Source organism: Mirounga leonina, unplaced genomic scaffold (assembly GCF_011800145.1).
Source record: "Mirounga leonina isolate KUSES-001 unplaced genomic scaffold, KU_Mleo_1.0 Mir_173, whole genome shotgun sequence".
In the NCBI taxonomy this organism is placed as follows: Eukaryota; Metazoa; Chordata; class Mammalia; order Carnivora; family Phocidae; genus Mirounga; species Mirounga leonina.
In genome coordinates this window covers 77,373,187-77,397,465 of record NW_023270447.1, presented here as the reverse complement: position 1 = coordinate 77,397,465, position 24,279 = coordinate 77,373,187, and the positions used below count along the sequence as shown (strand labels likewise).

General features: G+C 50.8%; 1 protein-coding gene across 1 annotated transcript; it reads right to left on the bottom strand.

Moving 5' to 3' along the window:
- Positions 1–3,978: 3,978 nt before the first annotated feature.
- On the bottom strand, positions 3,979–15,114 carry LACTBL1 (lactamase beta like 1). Its single transcript, XM_035020220.1, has 6 exons — positions 15,051–15,114; positions 12,453–12,562; positions 10,324–10,481; positions 9,088–9,323; positions 5,926–6,031; positions 3,979–4,960 (listed from the first exon to the last, which is right to left on the bottom strand). Exons 1-6 carry the CDS (start codon positions 15,097–15,099, stop codon positions 3,979–3,981), a joined length of 1,641 nt encoding a protein of 546 aa, XP_034876111.1. The 5' UTR covers positions 15,100–15,114.
- Positions 15,115–24,279: the final 9,165 nt, after the last annotated feature.

Here is a 24,279-nt window from a genome sequence, read left to right as displayed (position 1 = left end):
AGGCGGATGCCTTCTTCGTTGAGAGCCGTAGTTTTGCTCCTCAGGCCTTTCACTGACTGGATGAGGCCCACCCAGATTATCAATGGTCATCTCCTTTACTTAAAGTCCATTGATTGTAGATGTTAACCGCATCTACAAAATACCTTCGCAGCAACACCTAGATGAGCGTTTGAATAACCGAGTATCTACCCGAGTCACATTGACACAGAAAACTAACCATCACGGGGGGTGGGGGTGGAAGTGGGGAGACAGGGAATTGCTCTAATAACCCTGGAGGGAGAGGATGATGGCTTGGAAAAGGCAGGAAGAGCAGAGGTGGTGAGAAGGAATTGGATTCCGGACACAGTGTGAAGGTAAGCCAGCATGACTTGCAGGTGGAATGGATGTGAGAGAAAGTGGGGATCCAGGGGTCTGGCCTGAGCAACAACAAAGACAGAGCTGCCACTAAGTGAGATGGGCAGACTACAGGAAGAGCTGGTCTGGGATGAGACTGAGAGTTCCATTTTGGAGATGAGGTAGAGGTGCCTCCTAAACATCAAGCAGGCAGTTGGACGCATGAGTCTGGAGTCAGGGGAACAGTCAGGAGTAGAGATACAAGAAGTCCAGGGTTTGGCCAGACACAAAGGCAATGACCCAGGGGCCAAAGCTGTGCAGATAATGAGATACCACCACACACCTATTAAGAGGATGAAAAGACAAGCCGCAGACTAGAACATATTTGCAAACTAGGGACTAGTACCTAGAATGTATAAGGAATTCTCAAAACTCAATAATTTCTTAAAAAGTCCAATCAGGAGCCACTCTGGAAAACAGTATGGAGGTTCCTCAAAAAGTTGAAAATAGAGCTACCATACGATCCAGCAATTGCACTACTGGGTATTTACCCCAAAGATATAAAAGTAGGGATCCAAAAGGGTATGTGCACCCCAATGTTTATAGCAGCAATGTCCACAATAGCCAAACTGTGGAAAGAGCCAAGATGTCCATCGACAGATGAATGGATAAAGAAGATGTGGTATATATATACAATGGAATATTATGCAGCCATCAAAAGGAATGAGATCTTGCCATTTGCAACGACGTGGATGGAACTGGAGGGTATTATGCTGAGCGAAATAAGTCAATCAGAGAAAGACATGTATCATATGACCTCACTGATATGAGGAATCCTTAATTTCAGGAAACAAACTGAGGGTTGCTGGAGTGGGGGGTGGGGTGGGAGGGAGGGGTGACTGGGTGATAGACACTGGGGAGGGTATATGCTCTGGTAAGCGCTGTGAATTGTGCAAGACTGTTGAATCTCAGATCTGTACCTCTGAAACAAATAATGCAATATATGTTAAGAAAAAAAAAAAGAAGATAGCAGGAGGGGAAGATTGAAGGGGGGGAGATTGGAGGGGTAAACGAACCATGAGAGACAATGGACTCTGAAAAACAAACTGAGCATTCTAGAGGGGCGGGGGTGGGAGGAGGGGTTAGCCTGGTGATAGGTATTAAAGAGGGCACGTTCTGCATGGAGCACTGGGCGTTATGCACAAACAATGAATCATGGAACACTACATCTAAAACTAACGATGTAAATGTATGGGGATTAACATAACAATAAAAAAAGGGGGAAAAAAAAGTCCAATCAGGAGGGGCGCCTGGGTGGCTCAGTCGTTAAGCGTCTGCCTTCGGCTCGGGTCATGATCCCAGGGTCCTGGGATCGAGCCCCGCGTCGGGCTCCCTGCTCTGCGGGAAGCCTGCTTCTCCCTCTCCCCCTCCCCCTGCTTGTGTTCCCTCTCTCGCTGTGTCTCTCTCTGTCAAATAAATAAATAAAAATCTTAAAAAAAAAAAAGTCCAATCAGGAAATGGGCAAAAGACATAAAGAGACATTTTATTGAAGAGGATATACAGATGGCAAAAAAGCACATTGAAAAGAAATTCAAGCACATTGAAAAGAAATTCAACCTCATTCATTATTAAGAAATAAGAATTACAAAAATAACGACAGTGACAATACTAAATGCTGGCACAAATGTGGGGAAACTGAAAAAAAAAAAAATCCAGGAAACTGGATCACTCCTATATTGCTGATTGGATTATAAAACGGCACAGCCACTCTGAAAAACAGATTGACAAGTCTCTTAAAAACAAAACAAAACAAAACAAAACAAAAGCAAACAACTCCCATTCAACTCATTAGTTGCACTCCTGGGCATTCATCCCAGAGAAATAAAACTTCTGTTCACACAGTTACCTGTAAACAAAGGTTCAAAGCAGCCTTATTCGTAATAGCTTAAAATTGGAAACAAGCCAGATGTCTTTCATCAAATGAATGGTTAAATACACTGTGGCCCATCCATACCATGCAACCATTACTCTACAACAAAAAGAAAAAAGCTGTTGATACTTGCAACAACGTGAACAAATCTCCAGAGAAATATGCTGAGTGAAAAAAAAAATCCCCCCAAATTACATACTGCATGACTCCATACATATAATATTCTTGAAATGACAAAATTACAGAAATGGAAACCAGATTAGTGGTTGCTAGGAGTTAAGGAGGGGGTGGGGTTGGTAAGCAAGTGGACCCAGCCAGAAAAGGGCAAGAGGGATTCTTGCCCTGAGGAAAATGTTCTGTATCTTGACTCTCTACCAATGTCAATTACTTGCTTAGGCTATTGTACTATAGTTTTGCAAGATGTTTCCATTGAAAGAAACTGGGTGAAAGGTACATTGGTTATTTCCTTCAACTACACGTGAATCTATAATTACCTTCTGCCCCTCCCCCTGCTCGCTCTCGCTCGCTCGCTCTCTCAAATGTGAGTTAGGACTTCACAACCACTAGCATGCCTAGAGTTGAAAAGACTGGCAATGCTAAGTTTTTACAAAGATGTGGAGCAACATATTGCTGGTGGAATTGCAAAATATACAAATGCTTTGGAAAACTGCTTACCTAGATATTTACCAAGAGAAATGAAAGCATGTATTCACAAAATGACTTATACAGGAATGGTTTTTCCAAATAGCCTAAGTCTGGAAAGAACCCAAATGTCCATCAACAGGTAAATGGATAAGTAAATGTGATACAACCATACAATGGAATGCTACTCAGCAATAAAAAGGAACAACTATTGATACACACAAAGACATGGGTGAACCTCAAAAACATCATGCTGACGGGGGGAAAGCCAAACACAAAAGACTACACTGTATGATTCCATTTATATGAAATTCTAGAACAGGCAAAACGAATCCGTTGTGACAAAAATAGATCAGCGGTTGCCTAGGGCTGGGTGCAGGGGAGGAGATTGACAGCAAAAGAAGTTTGGGGGATAATGGAAATTTTCCGTATCTTGATTATAGTGAGCATAAATATTTGTCAAAATCATGGCTAATGTGTGCATTTCATTTTATAAAAATTTATATAAATTGTGTAAATTAACACTCAGTAGGGTTGATTTTTAAAAGACAAAACACAAGCCCGTATTTTGCCTTATATGCAACAGACACAAATGTACTCTGGGCGCCAGGGTGGCTCAGTCCGTTAGGCAGCCCACTCTTGATTTTGGCTCAGGTGGTCAGATCGAGTCCCACCTCCCCTCCGGCTTAGCATAGAGTCAGCTTGAGAGTCTTCCTCTCCTTCTGCCCCTCCCCCTGCTCGCTCTCGCTCGCTCACTCTCGCTCTCAAATAAATAAAATCTTTTAAGAAAGTACTCTGTCAGCTTGCTGTGCACGTTTCTAAATGCTCACGCTAAATTTCTGTACTTAACTCTTTCACCCCCTACGTAACAAAACGTTCAAAAACCGGCGGTGGTCCGCAGACCCCACACTTTGAAAAGCAATGCCTGTGCCACTTTGCCCAACGACTCGGCTTCTCTAGGAGACATCTCCGCAGCTCCACCTTCCGAATCTAGATCGGAAAGCCCGGAGGCGAGGAAGGGGGAGGCTCCAGAGGCAAGGAAGGGATAGGCTCCGGAGGGACAGAGCCCTGCGTCACTGCGTCTTGAACACGGGCTTGCGCTGCAGCCTCAGCACCCGGTAGGTGTTGAGGCCCGGCACGTCGAAGCCCGGGGAGAGCCCGTGGCCGTCCAACGGGTAGAAGTTGACGAGCTGCCCGTGCTGGGCCTCGAGGGAAAGCCAGGCGTCGCCGAGCGGCAGCGCGCACGGGAAGCGGCGCGCCACGTGCAGCTGGAAGACGCGGCCGCGCAGGTGGCGCAGCGCCAGCGTGCGGAAGGCGGGGGGCACCAGCGCCTCGACGCGCGGCCCGAACTGGCGCAGGCGCAGCTCGCCCGCCGGCCCGGGGCGCACCTCGTAGAAGGTCTGGTTGGCGAAGGTGAAGTAGCCGGCGAAGGGGCGCGCGCTGGGCGGCGGGGCGGGGCGGGGCTCGGCCTCCCGGAGGGCCGTCTCCACGGCGGGCAGGAGCACGTCGTAGGCCTGCGCCACCAGGTCGCGCCCGGGGGGCCGCGGCCCGGCCAGGAGCAGCACGAGGCCCAGGCGCAGCGGCGGCACCAGGGAGAAGGTGGCGGCGTAGCCGTCCAGGTCGCCGTCCTTGCGCACCACGCGGTAGCCCCGCTGCGCGTGGAACTCCCACGGTGTGCCCGTCTCGTTGGCGAAGTAGGCGCCCGAGCAGGCCAGCAGCGGCGCCAGCAGGGTCTTGGCCGCGTCGGGCCGCAGGAGCCGCTGGGGCCCGCTGCCCAGGAGCACCATGGCCAGCTTGGCCAGGTCGGCGGGGGTGGAGTACATCTGGCCGGACGGCCGGTACCAGCCCAGGTCGTAGAGCGGCGCGGGCCGCCCGCTGCCGTAGAAGCCAGCCGCCAGGCGGGCGCGCACGAGGGGCGTGAGGTCGAAGCCCGTGTCCTCCATCCCCAGCGGCTCCAGCACGTTCTCCGAGATCCAGCGTTGGTAGTCACCCTCGGCAGTGTGCGCTGCCAGGACATGGGCCAGAAGCGAGAAGGCCAGCGTGCTGTAATGGCACCTGGAGGAAGAAAGGTGCAAACTGGGATGTGGCCTTGGAGGAATTATCTGCACGCCCTAAAGAGCCCCACGCCACCAGTCTAAAATGCCACCAGAGTTTCACTGGACTGGGTGAGGTTGAGAAGGAACCTGCTTCACTGCATCCCAGATGGTCAGACTCGGCAGAGAGACTTCAGAGGTCAGTGAATCCAAGTCACTATCCTACATCTGGGAAGACTAAAGCCCAGAGAGGTGCAGAGAATTGCCCAGGGGTACACAGCAACTTGGGGAAGAGTTGGACTCGGCAGTGCACCTGGGAAAGTGGTACAACAAATCTTATTGGGTCTTTACACTTTAATATGATTTATTTTATCAAATGGGAGACTAGCGTCTTGGACTGTTGTGGGGCAAAAATGACAGGGAGCTTGTAGCTGAAGGATAACAAAGAGGAGGCAGGATTTCACCCCTCCCTTCTCCCAAACCCCCCTGCTCCCAGAGTGGGGGTTTGTTCAATGGCTACCCCAGCTATCCACTCCGTGTCTCATCAGCATTCCATTTATTTCCATTATGGCACTTGGCAAACTGTATTTCTTTCGTTTATCTGTTCACTGATGAAAATGTCCACTGTTCACTCAGAAGAATGTACACTTCCTGAGAAGCAGCCTGGTTACATTCGTTCCCTGCTGTATCTCAGTAGCTAGGTGCTGTATCTCAGCTGAGTAGATGCTCAGTAAAAGCTGACTTGATGAATTGACAGAATACAGGGTTCACACAGAACTGGATCTGGGCCCACCTTCCCCCCAGCCTGGCTGTGCCCCCCGTCTGGGCCTGTCCTCTCAGCTGTGGAATACGGGATGCATTCAGGGATCCCTGAAGTGTCCCCTGGCTCCAGCTATCTAGGATGAGGTGACACAGACTCTCTCCTAGGAGAGGTGTGTCACTTCGGGCGGTTCCTAATGTGGGTGGGGCATCAGACACACTCCTCACCTGGTTCCCGGGTCTGCCACCAGTACGTCATCCTTGAGTAGGCTCAGGGCCTCCTGGGTGCTGCCCCTCCACAGCAGCGAAGTCGAGCGGAGCCTTCTGGGCAGCCCTGGGGAGGAGCAGTGATCAGACCTGCTGGGCCAGCTGAGCATGGGATAGTGGGCCCCCGAGTGCGCTCCCTCCCCCACCTTCCATGAATTGAGAGATAAGAACCACAAAATCACTTAAAAAACAAAACAAAACAAAACAAAAAAACCTCTAATCCTGTCTGTGTTATATTGGGCAAGTCACTTAACCTCTCTGAGCTCCAGTCCCCTCATCTGTAGCATGAGGGAAATAATTTCCTTTTAATTTGGCTCATGTGAGGATTAGTTGAGATAAAATGCTTAGCATGGTGCCTGGTCATAGTAACTGTTCAAAAAAATAATTGTTATCATCCACCATGGAAGTTTGATTCCACAAAAATCTTGAGGTCAGTACCCAAACAGGTTTTTTGGAATTGGCTCCTCTGCCCACTTGGAATTTTCTGTTTATTGGATGCAACAAGTATGGGAAGGGTCACAGGACTGGGATTCTTTACATCCTTCTACTCAGTAGTTTTCAAGCATCCCTTTTGTTTCAAGGACTGTTCTGGGACCTGGGGGTTCAGTAGTGAGCAAAATAAAGTCCTTGCCCACATGGGGTTTCCATTCTAGGGGAGGGGACAGATGATAAATAAATACTCATACTGTGGAGAAAAATAATTGCATGTAAGAAGGGAGGGATTATTATTTTATCCAGGGTGATCAGAGGAAGGCCTCAGAGAGAAGGTGACCTGTGAGCAGGTGAGAGCCGGAGAAGGTGAGGGGGAGAACCACGCAGCAGTGTGAGGAAAGAATGTCTCCCACAGAGGGAACAGCTAGTGCAAAGGCCCTGAGGCAGGAATGATTTGGCATGTTTGAGGGCCAGTGTGGCTGAAGAGAAGAGTGAGAAGGGGAAGACTTTTGGAGGTGAGAGATATTGGGGGTGTAGGCACCAGATGCCATAAGGTGCTGGACGGTGCTGGAAGGACTTGGCTTTTTCTCTGAGTGGGATGTGACCACTGCAGGAGTTTTGAGCAAAAGAGTGATGTGATTTGATGTATATTTTATCAGGGTTGCTCAGGTTGCTCTTTGAAAACAGACTTTTGGGGGGCAGTGGCAGAAGCAAGGAAGCCTGTAAGGAGACTTGAAAAATCCATGTTTAATTGATGGTGGCTTAGACTCAGGTGCTAGCAGTGGAGACGGTGAGGAGTGGTTGGATTCTGGATATATTTTGAGTGGGGAGCCAACAGAATTTGCTACTGGAGAAGATGTGGAGGGTGTGGGGGATGGAGGTATCAGGGTGACTCAAAGGCTTTTGGCTTAAGCAACTGGGAGATGGAGTCTTGAGTCCTGGGTTTAAGTTCTTTTTTTTTTTTTTAAGATTTTATTTATTTGACAGAGACAGCGAGAGAGGGAACACAAGCAGGGGGAGTGGGAGAGGGAGAAGCAGGCTTCCTGCCGAGCAGGGAGCTGATGCGGGGCTTGATCCCAGGACCCTGGGATCATGACTGAGCCGAAGGCAGATGCTTAACGACCGAGTCACCCGGGCGCCCCTGGGTTTAAGTCCTGACTCTGACACTTTTTTTTTTTTTTAAGAAGAGGGGGGAGGGGCAGAGGGAAAGGGAGAGAGAGAATCTTAAGCAGACTCCACGCCCAGCACAGAGCCCGACATGGGGCTCAATCCCACAACTCTGAGATCATGACCTGAGCTGAAATCAAGAGTTGGACGCTTAACCTCTGAGCCACCCAGGCACCCCTTGACTCTGACGCTTCTTGCCATGTGGCCACAAACCATGTACTTTACCTCTCTGAGCCTCTACTTGCTCATCTTCACATGGGCTGAAGCACCCGCAGTGGCTTCCCTGTGAGGTGTTGAAAGGCTTAACTTGGAGAAGTGATGAAAAGCTCCAGGAATGAGAGCCAATCATAGTGATCACAGTGAGAGTCAATCATAAAAGACACTGAGAGCCTAAAACAGAGTTAAGGCAGGCAGCTGGCCCTTGGGACTGTGGGAGAAGACATGTGGGATGTTTTAAAACTAACCAAGCACAGGGTGCTGGGTTCCCTGGGTATGGATAGAGAAGAATCCACAACACACCCCTAGAGGGAGCCCTGGAGTCAGAGTTACAACCTGGGTGGATTTAACAGGAGGCGGGAGGAGCCTAAGCTTCAAGGCTCCTCAGCTGCATGGCCCCTTCCAAGAACTGTATCTAATTTTGAATTTTTAATAATGTATTCTTAAAGAGGGGCCCCAGGATTATATCCACATGAGGCCCCGCTAAACCTAGGTCTAACCCTGGCTATAATAACCAAGGCTACATTGACAAGTACCTGCTGTGTGCCAGGTGCTCTGCGAAGTGTTCTATGCTCATTAGCTCATTTAATCCCCAATAATAATGTAAACCACAGTCATTTTACAGAGGAGAAAAATAGGGTTCAGAGAAGTTAAATGACTTGCTGAAGATCACACAGCTGGGAGAGGGCAGAGCTGGAATTTCAGCGCTCATGCCCTTAACCACCGGGCCGCTCTCCCTCAAGAAGACTGATCCTGTCCTGCATGAGCTACTTCAGGAGGCTCCATCCTCTCGCTGAGCCTCGGGTACACCATCTGGGCTCGGAAGGGATAACCAGCCACGTCCATCGACTGAGACCTCAGACCTTTTGAAATGACGGAATGGCAGGTATGTGTATATTCATATAGTTTATATAAGTGTGTTATGTAATGTGTACATTATACTTTCTAACACATATACATTCATATACCCGTATGCACTATATGTGTGTATGTTATTTTATCCATTCATATGGTAACATCTAACATATGCTGTTTGAGCTTTTTTTCCCGCTTAAATTAACATTGTACCTTATTCTATCTAGGTACCTAAAGAACATTGTTGCCTTTTTCTCTGGGGCTGCATTTTATTTGATTATAGAGCCCTGTCCTAGTTCATTTGGCCAGTCCCCCATTTATGGATATTTAGGTGTTTCCATTTAGGCCTGGCTCGGGGAATGGGTGGTATGGCCAGGCTGGATGAGAACCTGCTGCTCAGTTCCCGCACCTGAAATGGTTTGGGTTGAGCTGGAAAAGTCCGGAGCTGCTCACCTGAGAGCTGGCTGGCCATCCTTCGGAGGGTGACCGGCGAAGGCCTTGGGGCTGGGCCCACCTCCTCCAGCCTGTCCATCAGGCTCTGTGCAGGGGCCGATGCCAGGCCCAGTGGGTTGTTGATGGTGAAGGTGCTGGCATACCGCTCCAGAGGGTCATCTAGGGAGGCCACGATGCCCTCCTCCCACAGCCGGTACAGCATGAGGACTGGAAAGATCTTGGAGATGCTGGAGATCCTGGACAGTATTAAGGGCACAATGATGCAGAGGACATGCAGTTGGCCCCACAACCCACCTCCACCCTGCACCCCCACACCCCAGTTCTAGGAAAGCACTGAGTCCACCCTTACCCAGTGTCTCAGATGGAAATTCACCAGCCTCTGTCAAACTGCCTCTGGGATGTTTGAGATATCACAGTGGTGGGTGGATACTCCTGAGCACCATCCCCACACCAGGCCTCACCCCAGGCCCTTCCCATTCTGGGACAGATGTGGGTTGGGATCATACCTCTTCCTCACACTGGCCAACTGGGCTTGGGCAAGTACTAGATCTTTCTGAGATTCGGTTTCATTGTCCATTTCACAGGTCGTAGAAAAGATTGAATGAGATTGGGCATGTAAAGTGCTTGGCAACGAACCAAGCAGGTAGGTAGTACGTGTTCAGTAAGTGATAGCAAATATAATTATTGGCCCCATGTCTGGCGCATAACAGGTGCAGTGTGAATGGAACCTCTGACATCCTCACAGTATCTCTGGGAGTGAGCATGTTTACTTTGCATGGTCAGCTTTAAGGATCCCACAGGCAGCCCCGAGGAGGGGAGACTGGATGTGCAGCAGAGGGTCCCATGTTTCTTCCAAATGGACCACTGCTGCCAACTGACAGGGACCTGGGGCAAAGGCCCAGGAACTGGTTATAGTCCCTTTGTGGCAGATAGCAGGGGTGGGGCGGGGGGAATGGGACACAGGGAGCCTTTTCTAGTTAGGGAGATTTTGGGCTAAGGGCTCTCCAGAAGGGATTCCTTCCTGACCTATTATCCCTGTCGTCATGTGATGTTGGGCACTCTCTGGTCCTCTCTGGATCTCAGTCTCCTCATCTATAAAATTGTCAGGACTTAATAAAGGACCCTGGCAGCTTGGACCCCCAGTCATGATTATCTTGAGTCCCCCTACCTCCTAGGTCTCCCTTGTCCTCCCATCCCTGCCCCCCTCTAGAGGACTCTGGAGGTCACCCAGCTGACCGGTACATGGTGTACTCATTGGGGGGCCCAGAGGCTGGGTCTGAGCCATTCTTCTTCCCAAAGTTCCCAGTCCAGAGCACAGTGTCATTGTGGATGACAACTGCAGACATGGCAGCCAGGCCCGGGGCAGACAGCGCCTGATACAGGATCCGGTCCACCTCGGAGGAGAAGAGCAGGAGGCTCAGAGTACAGGCACAGAGACACCCTCTGCTCATTCTGCACGCCAGGCCCACTCCCACACCACCCCCTGCACACAGCAGCCCGGGCCCGGCTCCTCTCCCTTCTCTCCGCACTGTTGCTGGAGCCTCCAGACCTCCTGTTCTCAGACCCCCTGGGATGGGACCCCCACCCACTTGCAACCAGAGCAGCTCCACTAAATGTGTTTTCTGTGTAGGGCTTCCTCATAAGATTTTTGTTCAAAGAAACATTTCTTTGGCAAAATGTGAAAGGAGGGAAGGGTTAAACTACTGGTCTAGTTGAACCCTTGTCTGATGTCCTAGAACACGTCCAGCCCGGCCTGGTCTGGCCCTCTAATGTTGGAGAATTCACGATAGAGGACCCATAGACCCTCTTTGAACGTTGATTGAAAAGACATTGTTGGGGCGCCTGGGTGGCTCAGTTGTTAAGCGTCTGCCTTCGGCTCAAGTCATGATCCCAGGGTCCTGGGATCGAGCCCCGCACCGGGCTCCCTGCTCGGCGGGAGGCCTGCTTCTCCTTCTCCCTCTCCCATTCCCTCTGCTTGTGTTCCCTCTCTCGCTGTCTCTCTCTCTGTCAAATAAATAAAATCTTTAAAAAAAGAAAAGAAAAGACATTGTTTTCAATAATGAAATGCCGTGCCAGTGAGAACCCCTGTATCTGTTGGGACACTTGGCACGTGCCAGGCATCATATAATGTGATTCTCACTTAATCTTCATAACAAGTCAGTGCTCACTTCTCCCTATTTTACAGATGAGAAAAGTGAATTCATGAGACCCGAAGTGACTCGCCCAAGTAGTTAATGGTTCGTGGAGTCAGGATGAGAAGCCCAGGCGAACTCCGGCCCTAGCTCCTAATTCACGGCCCGCCCGCCCTGCCAAGTGACTTCACAGATCCGGAATTGAGTTCTCTCCACCTGTGGTTCCCGCCCCAGCGCTAGCTTCGCCCTGTGCGCCTCCGGGTCCTGCTCTGTCCACGGAGACTCACATCCCCGGCAAGAGGCCGCCATGTCCTAGGTGCCCACTAAGGGCGGCCATGGGTATCACTGCCGCTTTGTTTCATTTCCGTGACTGTGACCCTGGAGGCTCAGAGCACCACCTTGCTCCCTCTGCTTCACTGCAGGCAGCCATGGTGTCTCTCTGCGCGGCCCATGCCTTCTCTCGTGTGGACGCCCGTCCCTTCAGCTGTCCCGGACAGCAGTTTCACATCCCCGCACCGCGTGATGTTTCATTTGTCTGTGTGTCTCCTGAGGTGAGTGACCGGGGCTGGGGTCTGACGGGCACAGACCAGCGCCGGCTGACAGCCCCCTCTAGTGTGGGCTGCCCTGCAGCGCTAACAGTTATGCTGTAGGGGGCGTGTGTTTAATGATACCACGCCGGCCTCTGGGGTAGGGCTCTGTCCTCCTCCCCTGCCTCTGGCCCCACCAGCCTGAATTTCTATGTAGTTCTCTGTGTGTGCCTCACCCTCACTCCGCTGCCCCTGGACCTGTGCATATGCCGGCCCCTCTCTGCAGAGCACACGCTTCACTCCCCCGAGCTCCCTTACTGTATAAACGCGTATCATCTGGGTATGTCCTACTTGTTCACATCTCAGTGTAGACAGCACTCCCTCCAGAAGCCTTGCCTGACCCCAAAGTCAGGTCTCTGTACCCCATAGTTCCCTAAACTTCTCCTACCCTCACTCTTACCCCTCAGTTATAGATGTTATTTGAATTGATTATTCTGTCACTTCCAGACTAGTAGCTTCTTTAGAGCAGGACAGGATCTTCTTCCTGCCATCTCCCTGGTGCCTAGCACAGAGTAGGTGCTCGAGAATTGTATGTTGAATGAATGAATGAATGAATGAATACCACTGCTAGTGTCCAGAACGTGCCCTCCCCTTCATCACCCAGGCCTAGCCCATACACTGAGGTGCCTCTTGGGTCATCACTGACCTTTTCCAGGGCCTCCTTCAACACAGGGAGGGGGTGGGTCAGGGGCACAGGCTCCGGGTGCCGGGGACACATCCTCACAGGGGCAGAAGTCACCTCTGGTCCCAGGGAACCTGGAGGGAACATCACGCGGTGAGTGGGGGACAGAGATCAGGATAGGAGTCTAGGGGTCATCCTGGAAGAGATGGGAAGGTGGTAGCAAAGACCAGAGCCATGCCTCGGGGCCAGCCCTCCCAGCTGGCAACAGCCTCCCCAGAAGATAGCAGGGCACAGCGACCCACCATGGGCAGCAAGGGGCAAAAGGCAGAGTCTGCCTGGGAGAAGGGACAGTCCCATGCCTGCCACATGATGCTTGGCCTTCAAAATGCCAATCAGGCCACGGTTCCAGTGGTCAGCTCTTGTCTCTTGCTTCACCAGCTTCCTCCCTCCATGTAGTCAGCTGACTTAAAAAAGTTCTGGCTTCTTGGGGACAGGCTCAGCCATGGCTGTCTGTCTGTCTGTCTCTGTTTCTCTAGTTCTGATTCTATATTTGGGTGGAGAAGTAGACTTGGGCCTCACTTGGGCTTCAGGCCTAACCCATAAGGGACAGTGCCTTCTGTCAGCAGAGCGTTGTGTCTGGGATATCAGCTCTAAATCGCATTCTGCTTTGGTCCAGGTGTATGGCTTCCTGGGAACCTCGGGGGAGAAGGTGTGGGCCCTGGCAGGATGGGATTCAGGCTGAGAGATCATCACAGAGGCCCCAGACCTCCCCCTCATCCTCGAAGAACAGTCTAGAATATTCTTCCAGTTCCTCCCACCGCTTGAATCTGGCTGACTTTGTCAGGACGAATTGACGGAGCACCTTCCAAAATTAGGCCTTAAATCATTTGCTCCCTGGGACCACTGCCCCCTTGTGGATAAGCCTGGAATAGCAGCCTTGAGAGCGAGTGTGTGTAAGCAGGGACTTGCCCAGGCGACTTTGCCCTCTGCATTGAAAGAGCCCAGGTTAGACCAGCAGCAGAACTGCCAGCAAGCCCACAGAATCATGAGAAGGAATAAATCACTTTGCTCGAAGCCAGTAGGTTTGGGGGTGGCTTCTTACTCAGCATTCAGTAACCGATAGGGTCCCAAACAGAAAAATGACAAACCTTAGGGAAGATCTCTCAACAACTCCCTGCCATAGGTTTAATAATTGGAGTAGGAGGGCTCAGCCAAAGCCTAAGCTTTGCTCAGCCTGGGACTCCAGTAGGGCTGGTGCCTCCAGCCCTGCATTAATAGGCACGTGCACAAAAAGTCACCTGGCAATCTTAAAATGCAGATTTGAGGGGCCCCTGGGTGGCTCAGTCAGTTAAGCATCCAACTCATGATCTCAGCCCAGGTCTTGATCTCAGGATCGTGGTGAGTTCAAGCCCCATGTTGGGCCCCATGCTGGGTATGGAGCCTACTTAAAAAAAAAAATGCAGATTTGATTCAGTAGCTACGGTGTGGAGCCAGAGCGTCCTCGTTTCTAACAGCCTCTCAGGTGGTGCCCACGCGAGGGAGAGGACTTAGATCACCGTGCTCAGCAGACCCAAGCAGGTCCATGAACTGTTTGTTTCCCATTTGTGACAAACGAAGGAGAAAATTTGAGAGCATGCATTTAGAAACTTCTATAGCAGTTTGATGGAGTAGTTTTGTGTTGAATCTTAAAACTTGGGCTTCTGTTTTATAATCCTTTTTTCCATCTAATTTCTCTCTCTCTTTTTTTCATTTAATTTCATTTGTATCTATTTATAGTAATGCTGGTCTGCTTCGGATTGGTAGTTTGACAGTTTCAGAAGCATGGCCCTGGAGGACAGGCTGACCCACCTACCTGGGGACTGTTTGCTTGAGGGACTAAGAAGCCCTTGATAAAGGAATTTATCCTAGAAAGAACAGGTTGGGGTGGGAAAGGAAAAAGCCAACAGGAAAATAAAAGGAGCCACTTCTGCAAAATAGCTCTGTGGGACTTTGGGAGCCCAGGCCACCTCATTGAGCCTTGAACATCTGTAACATGACAGGAATGGAGCGAGACATTCTCCCTAGCTTTAGCGGAGGCCTGAGATTCTGGATGATCCAGGATCCCAGCAGGTTGGAGGTCAGAGGGGTTGCTATAGCAACAGAAGGCCTGTGGACATTACCAGCAGGGGTGGCTCATTTGCCAAGCCTTGACCAGCCCCTGATGGAGAGGTTCCAAGAAATGGCAGCATCTGCCCATTTCTTGGACACCTCATTGTTCCTCCCCGGGTCTTAGATATAGCTGGGAGAGGATTTAGGGGGTGTGGGGCCTGGAGATCCTACCATGAGGGCCGAAGACCAGGCGAGAGAAACTCCATTTGCACATATTGGGGGACCCTGAGTTTTAGAGCCAGACTAGGTAGTTTAAGGAAACCCCAGTGGCATTGGGATCCGTGAGAGCCTCAAGACACAGAAGGGTCACACACTGGCCCAAAGATACACAGCTAGGGAGAGCTGGAGTCCGAATGAAGGCCAGAGCTTCTGAGTCTAAATCTTGTGGCCTTGCCCCTATACCTTCCAATCACAGCTCCCAGCCCACAGGACCCACAGGGGTGGGGAGCAACTCAAGGATGCTGGTGCACTCACTGGTCTTCAGCTTGGGGAGGTGGTACTGCCACAGGAAGCAGCCAGCCATAACCACAGAGAGCAGGAAGAAGAAGCTGCAGGAAGCTGGGAAGAGCCACTTCTTTTTCACTTTCGGCAGGCAGGGTGGCTGGCCCACCTGGAAGGGGAAGGACACAGGGCATGGCCCCATGGCGGTCAGCGGGACCCCTACCATGCCTTAGCTGCACCCAGACATCATGAGAGCCCACAGCTTGGGGGACATACCACACCTGTAAAACTAAGGTCCTTCCCGGTATGATCTCTTCAACAGCTGTGCCACGTGTGCACCTCCGCACCCCTGGGCCTTTGCACAGCCTGTTTCCTCGGCCGGGCATGCCATCTCTCTCCTGTGTACTTAATAAAATACCTAAGACCAGCTGAAATGCTGCCTTCCCCAGCCGTCCTCATCCAGGTCCCCTCCACGGCACTTTGTACAAGCCTCCATCGTGGTACAAGTCCAACTCCCTAATAGGACTGTTGTTGGACTACTATGAGCTGATGTTCCTCATGGAGTGCGAGTTCTCCAAGGGCAGGGCACTCACCACTCAAGTTTGTTAGATCTTAACATTTTACCATATTTTCCTCCTATCTTGACACTTTAAAAACTACCATGTCCATTACTTGTTTACTGTATGGTCCGTCCATCTCATCCCATTAGAAAACAGGGGTTCTTGTTTGGGTTGCTCACTGTGGTATTCCCTGTGCCTAGAACAGTCCCTGGAACACAGCAGACCCTAAAAAATAGCTGATGGATGGATGAAAATAAAACATTCTGGGTGGAGTGATGCCCTCTCCGTACCACCTGCAGATTTCAGTCTCCTCCCCTTCTTCCCGGATGTAGCGCCCCTTCTGATCTTGCTGTTTGTCATTACCGTGGTGTTTTCATTTGTTCACTCTGTATTCATGCATCTGCAAACAGCACGTGGTATCACTTTGCACATTTTTAAACTTACGTAAAATATATCCTACTCTAGTATCCTCCTTTTTCCCAATACAATGCATATAGTTCTGTATTATTCACTTTAACTTCTGTAGAGTATGCTGCTGCATGAATGTACTTCAGAGTGTGCTAGTGAAACCATGGAGACTAGGGTTGGGCTGCCTCAAAAATGGGGCTCTTTGGGGACGCTTTGGGCAGCTCAGTCGGTTAAGCGTCTGCCTTCGGCTCAGGCCATGATCCCGGGGTCCTGGGATCGAGCCCCGGGTGGGGCTCCCTGCTCAGCAGAGAAGCTGCTTCTCCCTCTCCTTCTGCCTCTCCCCCCTGCTTGTGTTCCCTCTCTCAAATAAATAAATAAAATCTTTTTTTTATGCATTTGAGTTGAGACACTGTGCCTGGCAGTGAAATTTCTGGGTGGTAAGGTGTGGTCCTTCTCAGATTAACTAGATACCATCCGGGCTCTCCAAAGTTGTCATTCCAGTTGATACTCCCACTAACTGTGATTCTCGTTGCTGTTTCTAATTGATAAGGTCAAATGCTTTCTCCTGCATTTACTGTATATATTTGGGTTTGCTTTTCTGTGAATGAACTGTTCTTATCCTTTGCCTGTTTTTTTCCCTATTCAATTTTTTTTTATGTATTAGAGTTCTTTGTAAGTTCTGGATACTCTTGCTTGTGTTTTGTCTTTTCACATTGTGTTTATGATAACTTCTTGAAAGGCAGAATCGTGTAGTGGTGAATCTGTGACCAGATTGTCTAATTTTGAATCTCAGTTCAACCACTGCCTGGCTGTGTGACCTTAAGAAAGTCACTTACCTAGCTCTCTGTGCCTCTGTTTCTACACCTGTAAAATGGAAATGATAATAGTTCTTGCCTCACAAATTAGTAAGGATTTAGTGAGTTAATATATATAAAGTACATTTGGGGGGTTTTTTTGGTTTTTTTTATAATATCTAATTCTTTTCTTTTTTTAAGATTTTATTCATTTATTTGACAGAGATGCAGCAAGAGAAGGAACAAAAGCAGGGGGAGTGGGAGAGGGAGAAGCAGGCTTCCCGGCCGAGCAGGGAGCCCAATGTGGGGCTCGATCCCAGGACCCTGAGATCATGACCTGAGCCAAAGGCAGACACTTAACGACTGAGCCACCCAGGCGCCCCTATAAAGTACATTTTGTTTGACACATTGTAAGCTCTGTGAGCTATTACTGTTAAATAAAGGGCTTTTTGTTTTGGTTTCGGATCCTGCCAATCAAATTCATCAATACTGTCTTTTTTGTTTGTTCTGTGTGTGTGTGAGATTGTGCTCAGGAAATCCTTTATACAGAGGTTGTAAATGTAGATTTCTGTACTTTCACACACAGAAATATTTTTGGTTATGGTATAAAGAAAGGAATCTAATTTTATTTTTTCCATGTGGATAATCGATCATCCCAGAGCCATTTATGAAATACTTCAATCCTGTCCCCCACTGACCTGCCACCATCTCTGAAACATGCCCGGTGTCTCAACCTACCAACACCTGCTCTGTAGGTTCTGTTCTGTTAGGGTCTCCCTGAGTTTCGATTCCTTGCCTCTCTGTCCAATCCCACACGCTCTTCCGTGATGAAGGAAGCTCACACATTGAGCACAGGCTATGGCACGGTCCTACAGGAAACAGTCTGCCAGAGAGGCTTGCTATAATCTGACCCAAACCGACTCCATGGGCCCATTTCCTGCCTCTCCTCCCCCCACCCCCTTGCATCTTTATGCCTCATCCCCCTCTCTGTGGCTTTGCACCTGTCATTCCCTTCTGTGAGGCCCTTTCTCTCCTTTTCCACCTGACAAACTTGTGTTCTTCCCTTAAAACCCATGGGCATCTGTAGAGCCTTCTCATTCTCCCCTAGCAAAATTGAGGGTCTCTCCTCTCTGCTTGCCGCACACCCCTTCCTGCATTGTAATAGCAATCCACACGGGTCGCTACTGGCTTCTTTGTCTGGCTCCGTCCTCGGCGGCAGGTGTCTCCCACACCAGGATCATTCCTTCTTGGCCTTTACGCCCCCACAGCTCTTGGCACCCCGCCTGGCACTGGCAGATTCTCAGGAAATACGTTTTTGAACTTTACATTGTCCTGCAAGTTGAAAGTCTTGGGTTCAAATCTCAGCCCCATTTCCTGAGTCGATTGTGACTATGGACAAGTCCCTTCCCCTCTCTGGGTCTCCTGTTGGAGCAGGATGGACTATTTGTAAAGAGTTTACATTTCCATTTGGAGATTTCATTCATTTCCAGCTCTAGAATTTGGGGTTCCCACTAAAGCCATTCTTTGTTCATAATTTCCAAAGATTGGAAACAACCTGAATGTCCCTCAACTGGTGAATGGATAGACAAACTCTGTTATATCCCTACAATGGAATACTTCTCAGCAGTGTAGAAGAACAACTACTGATACATGCAGAAATGTGAATGAATCTCAAATGCATTATGCTGAGTGAAACAAGCCAGACTCAAAAAGCTGCAGTCTGTATAATTCCATTTTCATAACATTCTGGAAAAGGCAGACTGTAGGGACAGAAAACCACTCGGTGGCCGTCTGGGGGTAAGGATGGGGTAGACTTCAGAGGAACAGAAGGGACTTTGGAAGGTGATGGAAGGTGATGGAACAGTCCTATATCTTGATTGTGGTCACAGGACCGTGTGCATTTGTCAAAACTTGTAGAACTGTACACCATAAAGAATGACTTTTAATGCACATAAACTATACCTCCGTTTTTTTAAATGAATCTGTTAGAGCCCAAGAGCATTAGGATGTCTCCACCTAGGTGTCAGAGGAGTGACATGAGACGCAAGACTGGGCTTCAGCCACGAGGAGTGGATGGGGGGCTCTCTGGCATTGTTTGTGTGGGAGGGAAGTTGGAAGGGGCTTCCCTTCGAGCATGAGCACAGGGCCACTGGATCAGGGCCAGGGAGGGAGCCCTGGTGGGAGGGCAGCCTGATGTCCCCTAACAGGCACCTTATAGCAGGGGCCAGGATATGGGCATCACATTTCCAAGTGCAGAACGAAAGTCAGAGGCTTTAAATGACTTGCTGAAGTCATGGACAGCACATGATGGAGTGGGATTCTAGCTCTGTGCTCTGCACCACCCCACCCCACCTCACCACGTGACTGGGATCTCTGCACCTCTGATTCACAGTCCTCCTCCAAGGCCCAGTCTCATCTCATGCCTGTCTCCAGTCTCAGGATTTATTCCAATAGACCCAAAGGTGGGGTCAGTGTTTCACCTCTAAGCCACTCACCAGCTGCTCACATGTTGACTGGCAGTAGCCACTAGAAACCTCTCCCCTCTCCCATCCCAGCTGGAAAATGCTGGCAAGGGGAGGGTTCAGTAAGAGCCTGACTCCCCCCAAATTCCTCCCCTCCCCAGCTCCTTCCCCAGGTGGTCTACAGTCCCAAGACACTCACCTCCATTCTCCTTCTCACTGCCGACTCTGGTACAACCCTCCTCGTCCAGTCATTCATCCAGAATACAGTTTCCAAGGGTCAGCTGTGTGTTGGGCACAGTGCTATCCCCTGAGGGTACAGAGCCTTTGGCCAACATCTGTCCCCCATGGAGCCAGCAGGATGGTGGAGTGGCCACATACAAGGGCTCTGGGGTCAAGCAAGCCTCGATGTCGGCTCTGCCCTTACTGACCTTGGACGAATGACTTCACCTCTTTGAGTCTCCTTTTGCGTGTCTGCGTAATGGGAATGACCATTGTTCCTTCACCTCGTAGAAGTTAGGTGAGGGCAAATGAGATAATGCCTGCAAAGCCCCTAGAAAGCTGTTCACTAATTGGTGCTAGTGTAGTGATTTCTCTGGGAGGGAGATGTAAACAGCATGAGCACACAGCTCTCGGTCTCCGAGGGACCCATGAACTCAGCCTCTGGGTTGGGGGAGCGGGGGAAGAAAGCTTCACTGAGCAGGTAGTGGGGATGAATTGGGGGCACTCCAGCCAGGGACCTGGGGACATGAGAAGGAAGGGGAGAAATTTCTGGTTGGTTTTGAGAATTCAGTGGGTTAGTACATGTAAACTACCTGAAACTGTTCTTGGCCTACGGTGCAAACCCTAGATACGTGGTAGTGAGGATGATGAAGGTGATGTGGAATGATTTAGGCCGATACTTGAAGCCAGGCTTCGTGGGGCTGTGCCTCACCTGGGTCTTCATTCTCTCCACAGCGTAGAAGATTCAGCTCCTTGAGGTCTGGTCCACAGCCCCGGAGACCCTGTGAATGGAAAACTGGGTCAGGGGAGTAAAGGCGAAGAGAGGTCCTGGAATCTGGAGAAGAGAGGAGGGGACAGAGATGTGAGAAGACGAGAGGGGGTGAGGATGGGAGGGGGCGAAGCAACCCCCGCCTCCATGAAGCTCCGCCTCAAAGGCAAGGGGAACTGAGCTCAGAAAACCTGCGAGCTTGACCAACTGTGCAGGTCTGCCCGGGTCTGTCATGATTTTAGCGCTGGAAAGTTCCAGGTCCCTCAGTCCTGGGAAAATCAGGACAGGTGGTCATCCTCCCGGCCCTGCCTCCCCTTCCAGCCTCAGAAACAACCCTGTCCGACCCCCAGGCTCTTAGCCCCAACTCACCCTCTTCTGGAAGGCTCAGGAAGGACAGGGCAATTCAGGCCCGGCCATGGCTGGCCAGGGCCTCCAGGAGTCCCCGTGGTCCAGGGGACCGGAATGGCGTCCTGGGCTCCGAGGTGCAGGCTTCACCCAGGCTCCCCAGGGGCTGGCAGATGTAGTGCCGATTACCCCAGCCCTAATCCCTCCACGTGCCCTCCGCCATTAGGATTAGTTCCGGGGGGTCCCTGAGCGGCAGGGAGGGGGGCACATCTGTCAGGGAGCCTGGGCAGCACCGCGTGATCCGAGATGCTCCAGGCTGGAGGGCAAGGGAATGCTCTCTCTGGAAAGAGTGTCTGCTACAGGCCTCCCAGACCCGTCCATGCCCCCACGCCAGCTCCTCAGCTGCGTCTGCGGCACCTGGGGTTCCAAGGAACACAGTTTGAAGACCACTAGGGTTCGCCCTGATAGTTAAATATTCAGATAACCAGTTCTGTCACCGCTTGTGTAGCCCTCTTTGCTTCTTCATCTAAGAATGGGGGTAATTCTATCTTGGTGACCATGAGGATTAAATTGCAGCATGCTGGTAAAGCAGGTGGCCTAGGACCTGGCACCGAGTAAAAACTCCGTAAAGCCCAGCTTCTTGTGATAACGTGGCTTCATGCCGCAACTTCTGCCCAGCCCTGGTGTCAGACATCGGATCCTTCTCGGTGAACATTCTAGGAAGTTACTCTCCATTGAGTTTCACTGACACAAAAAGAGTAAATATATTTGCCTTCCTGGCACTAGATATGGCTGCACATTGGAATTACCTGGAGAGCTTCAAAGAACCACTGGTGTCTGGGCTCCACACGTAGAGAGACTCAGGGGCGTGGTGCCACGGTGATGCCACTCTGTGGTCAGGGCTAGGAACCGCTGCCCCAGACCAGCGTGTCTCCTACTCACTTTAAATGTGTGTAGGAACAGCCTGGGATCAAGTCGAACCTGCAGGCTCGGAGTCAGTGGGTGGAAGCAGGACCTGAGATTCTGCATCTCTAACCAGCTCCCAGGTGATGTCGAGGCCGGTCCGTGGACCACATTTTGAGGAGACAGGCTCCTCTGCAATGCATGGATCACATCAGCTTCCACATCATTATCTCAGTAGGGCCCCACGGTTGCCTCCCGGCCACTCCGTGGTTGGCAGGACTTGAACGATTCTCTCCACTTTGCTGATGCTTAGGGTCCTGTATGTGAAGGGGTGGAAGCAGGCCTTCTGGATCTTAGTCTGAGTCCCCCGTGGCCAAAAATCTGGGCTGGCCCAGAAAAGAGGCTAAATTAGAGCAAGAAGAAGGCCAAGTGATTTTGTCCCAACTCCACATGGTAGGGCCGGTGAAACAGGCTCTGAGGGGGGAGGTGACTTCCCAGGGTCACACAGCAAGCTTAGGGACAGCAGTGGGGCAGGAACCCGCATCTTCTGTACCCAGCCACTTGGTCAGTCTTTGCTGGGCAGCCTGCCGCCAGGTCACAGATTGATTGCCCACAGCCTGCTTAGTGCTTTCTGTGTTACGTCCCTTGGATCTTCAGAACAGTCCCACGAGGCACGTTCTGTTCTGCCCAGGAAGTGGCAGGACTGCGATTTGGACCCAGGAGTCTTCCCAAATACTGGCGCACCCCATCAGACCACGAGGTCCTCTAGGGCGAGGATCACGTCTCACTCTGATTTGTCTCCCAAGCTAGGGCTGAATGTGCGACTCAGTCCGCTTGAGGGATCATCACCTCTACTGACAAAGACCCTCACCCCCAGGACATCAGCTGCTTTCAGAGCTTCTCCCTCCCCAAAGCAGCCCACCCCCCCAACCCCGTCTCCAACCCAGACCGGTCTCACCCCTTCTGAAGTTAGTGAGTGGGAATCCACAGCATGTCGTACAGCAAAGTGGCCACACGGTGGCAGCAGAGGCCCGTGTGTAGAATCCTAAGGCCCAGCCTGAGCCGCCTCTGAAGGATCATCTATCGGGATTGCTTCCCTTCCTCCAGGCATTTGTCCAGGGCTTTCCGTGCATGAACAAAGATAATCCCCACAACAGCCTCGTGAGGGAGGAGTTATTCATCCTCTTTATACATGAGAGATCCTATTCATCTTTTACATAAATAACCTTCCATTGACTGCCCACTGCTCTTTGGAAAAATCAAAATTGGACCCTTGAGTCAGACTGCTGGGGTTCAAATCCCAGCTCCACCACTTCTGTGCCTTTGGTTGGGTTTCTTGGCTTCTCTTGGACCTCAGTGTGCTGGTCGGTTAAGAGAATAATAAGATAGAGGCTACCCCCTTGGGGTTCCATTAGCTAAGCACGTGTAAGCCAGAGTGATGACCGTCCCCCCTGTTGCAGCTCCTCATGCTCCCCACTCAGGCCCTGGCTGCTGGTCTCTTCCCCTTTCTTCATCCCCCATTCGCCCTGCCTCCCCCACCATCCCTTCCGCCCTCTTCTTCCCATCGTTCTCCCTCCAGTTTCAGTTGTTCCCATGATCCCAACACTCCCTGGAGGCGTCTTCTGATGTCTCTTCTCTGAGGATCATGTTCGGGTTTTTAGAACTAGGAGCAGGACTTGTTACACAGAAGGCTCCAAAGTTCAAGCGGACTGTGGTTGAGGGACTGCTGCTGCCTTCTGTCTGCACCCGTCCTGAAACTCTCTCTCCTGCGGTCGACCTCTCCGTGTGGCTTGCTCCCCAGATTATTTGGAGGTCACTCTCTTGTCTCCAGATCCACTCCAGACCATCCCCAGAGACAGAAAACGATTGTCCCTACCCTCAGCATCAGGATTGCTTAGAATGGAGAAAGTGGCCAAAAAGATGTCAAGGACAAACGAAACTCAAAAGAGATCTCTCCCAAAGGATCTGTGAAGATACTTAGCATTTCTCCCCGGTTAGGCTCGGATTGATTAATCCATCTGTCTGCTCACTTACCCATTGAGTCACCCGACAGACACTTACCGAGGATCTGCCATTCGCCAGATCTTACGCTCGGGTCTGGGGGAGGACATAGGGCAAGACAGACATAGCAACAAGCACTCATTGTCAACATATATGTATTTTTTAAGTTTATATGTTTAAGTAATCTTTACACCCCACTTGGGGCTCGAACTCATGACCCAAAATCAAGCGTCACAGGCTCTTCCAGCTAAGCCAGCCAGGCGCCCCAGCATGTGTTTGTGGAGCACCTACTAGGTGCTGGACACTGTTCTAGGTGCTTGAACTAGCTCTGTGAACAAGACAGATCCCTGACCTTGCAGAGCTTCCATTCTAGCAGAGGCAGGAGAGGGAGTAAGAGCATGTTAGACAGTGTTGCATGCTATGGAAAATAACTAGAGCTGGGCTGGGGGTTACAGTGTTAAATTGGGAGGTCAGGATGGCCTCACTGAGAAAAAAACATCTAGCAAATCACCCAAAGGAAGTAAGGGAGTTAGGTATATGGCCAGCAAAGGAAGAGTCTCTGGTAGGGGGACATCCAATGCAAAGGCCTCTCGGAGCATGAGAGTGTGCCAGGGTGCCAAGGGAAAAGCAAGGAGGCAGGAGGCTGGAACGGACTGAGGGGCAGGGCAGCCGACCAGGTGGGAAAGGTAATCGGGGACCAGGTCATGGGGAACCTCATAGGCTGCAGGAAGGACTTTGGTTCTCACTCTGAGCGACATGGGAGCCCTTGCAGGGTGTGGAGCAGAGGAGTGGCAGGACCTG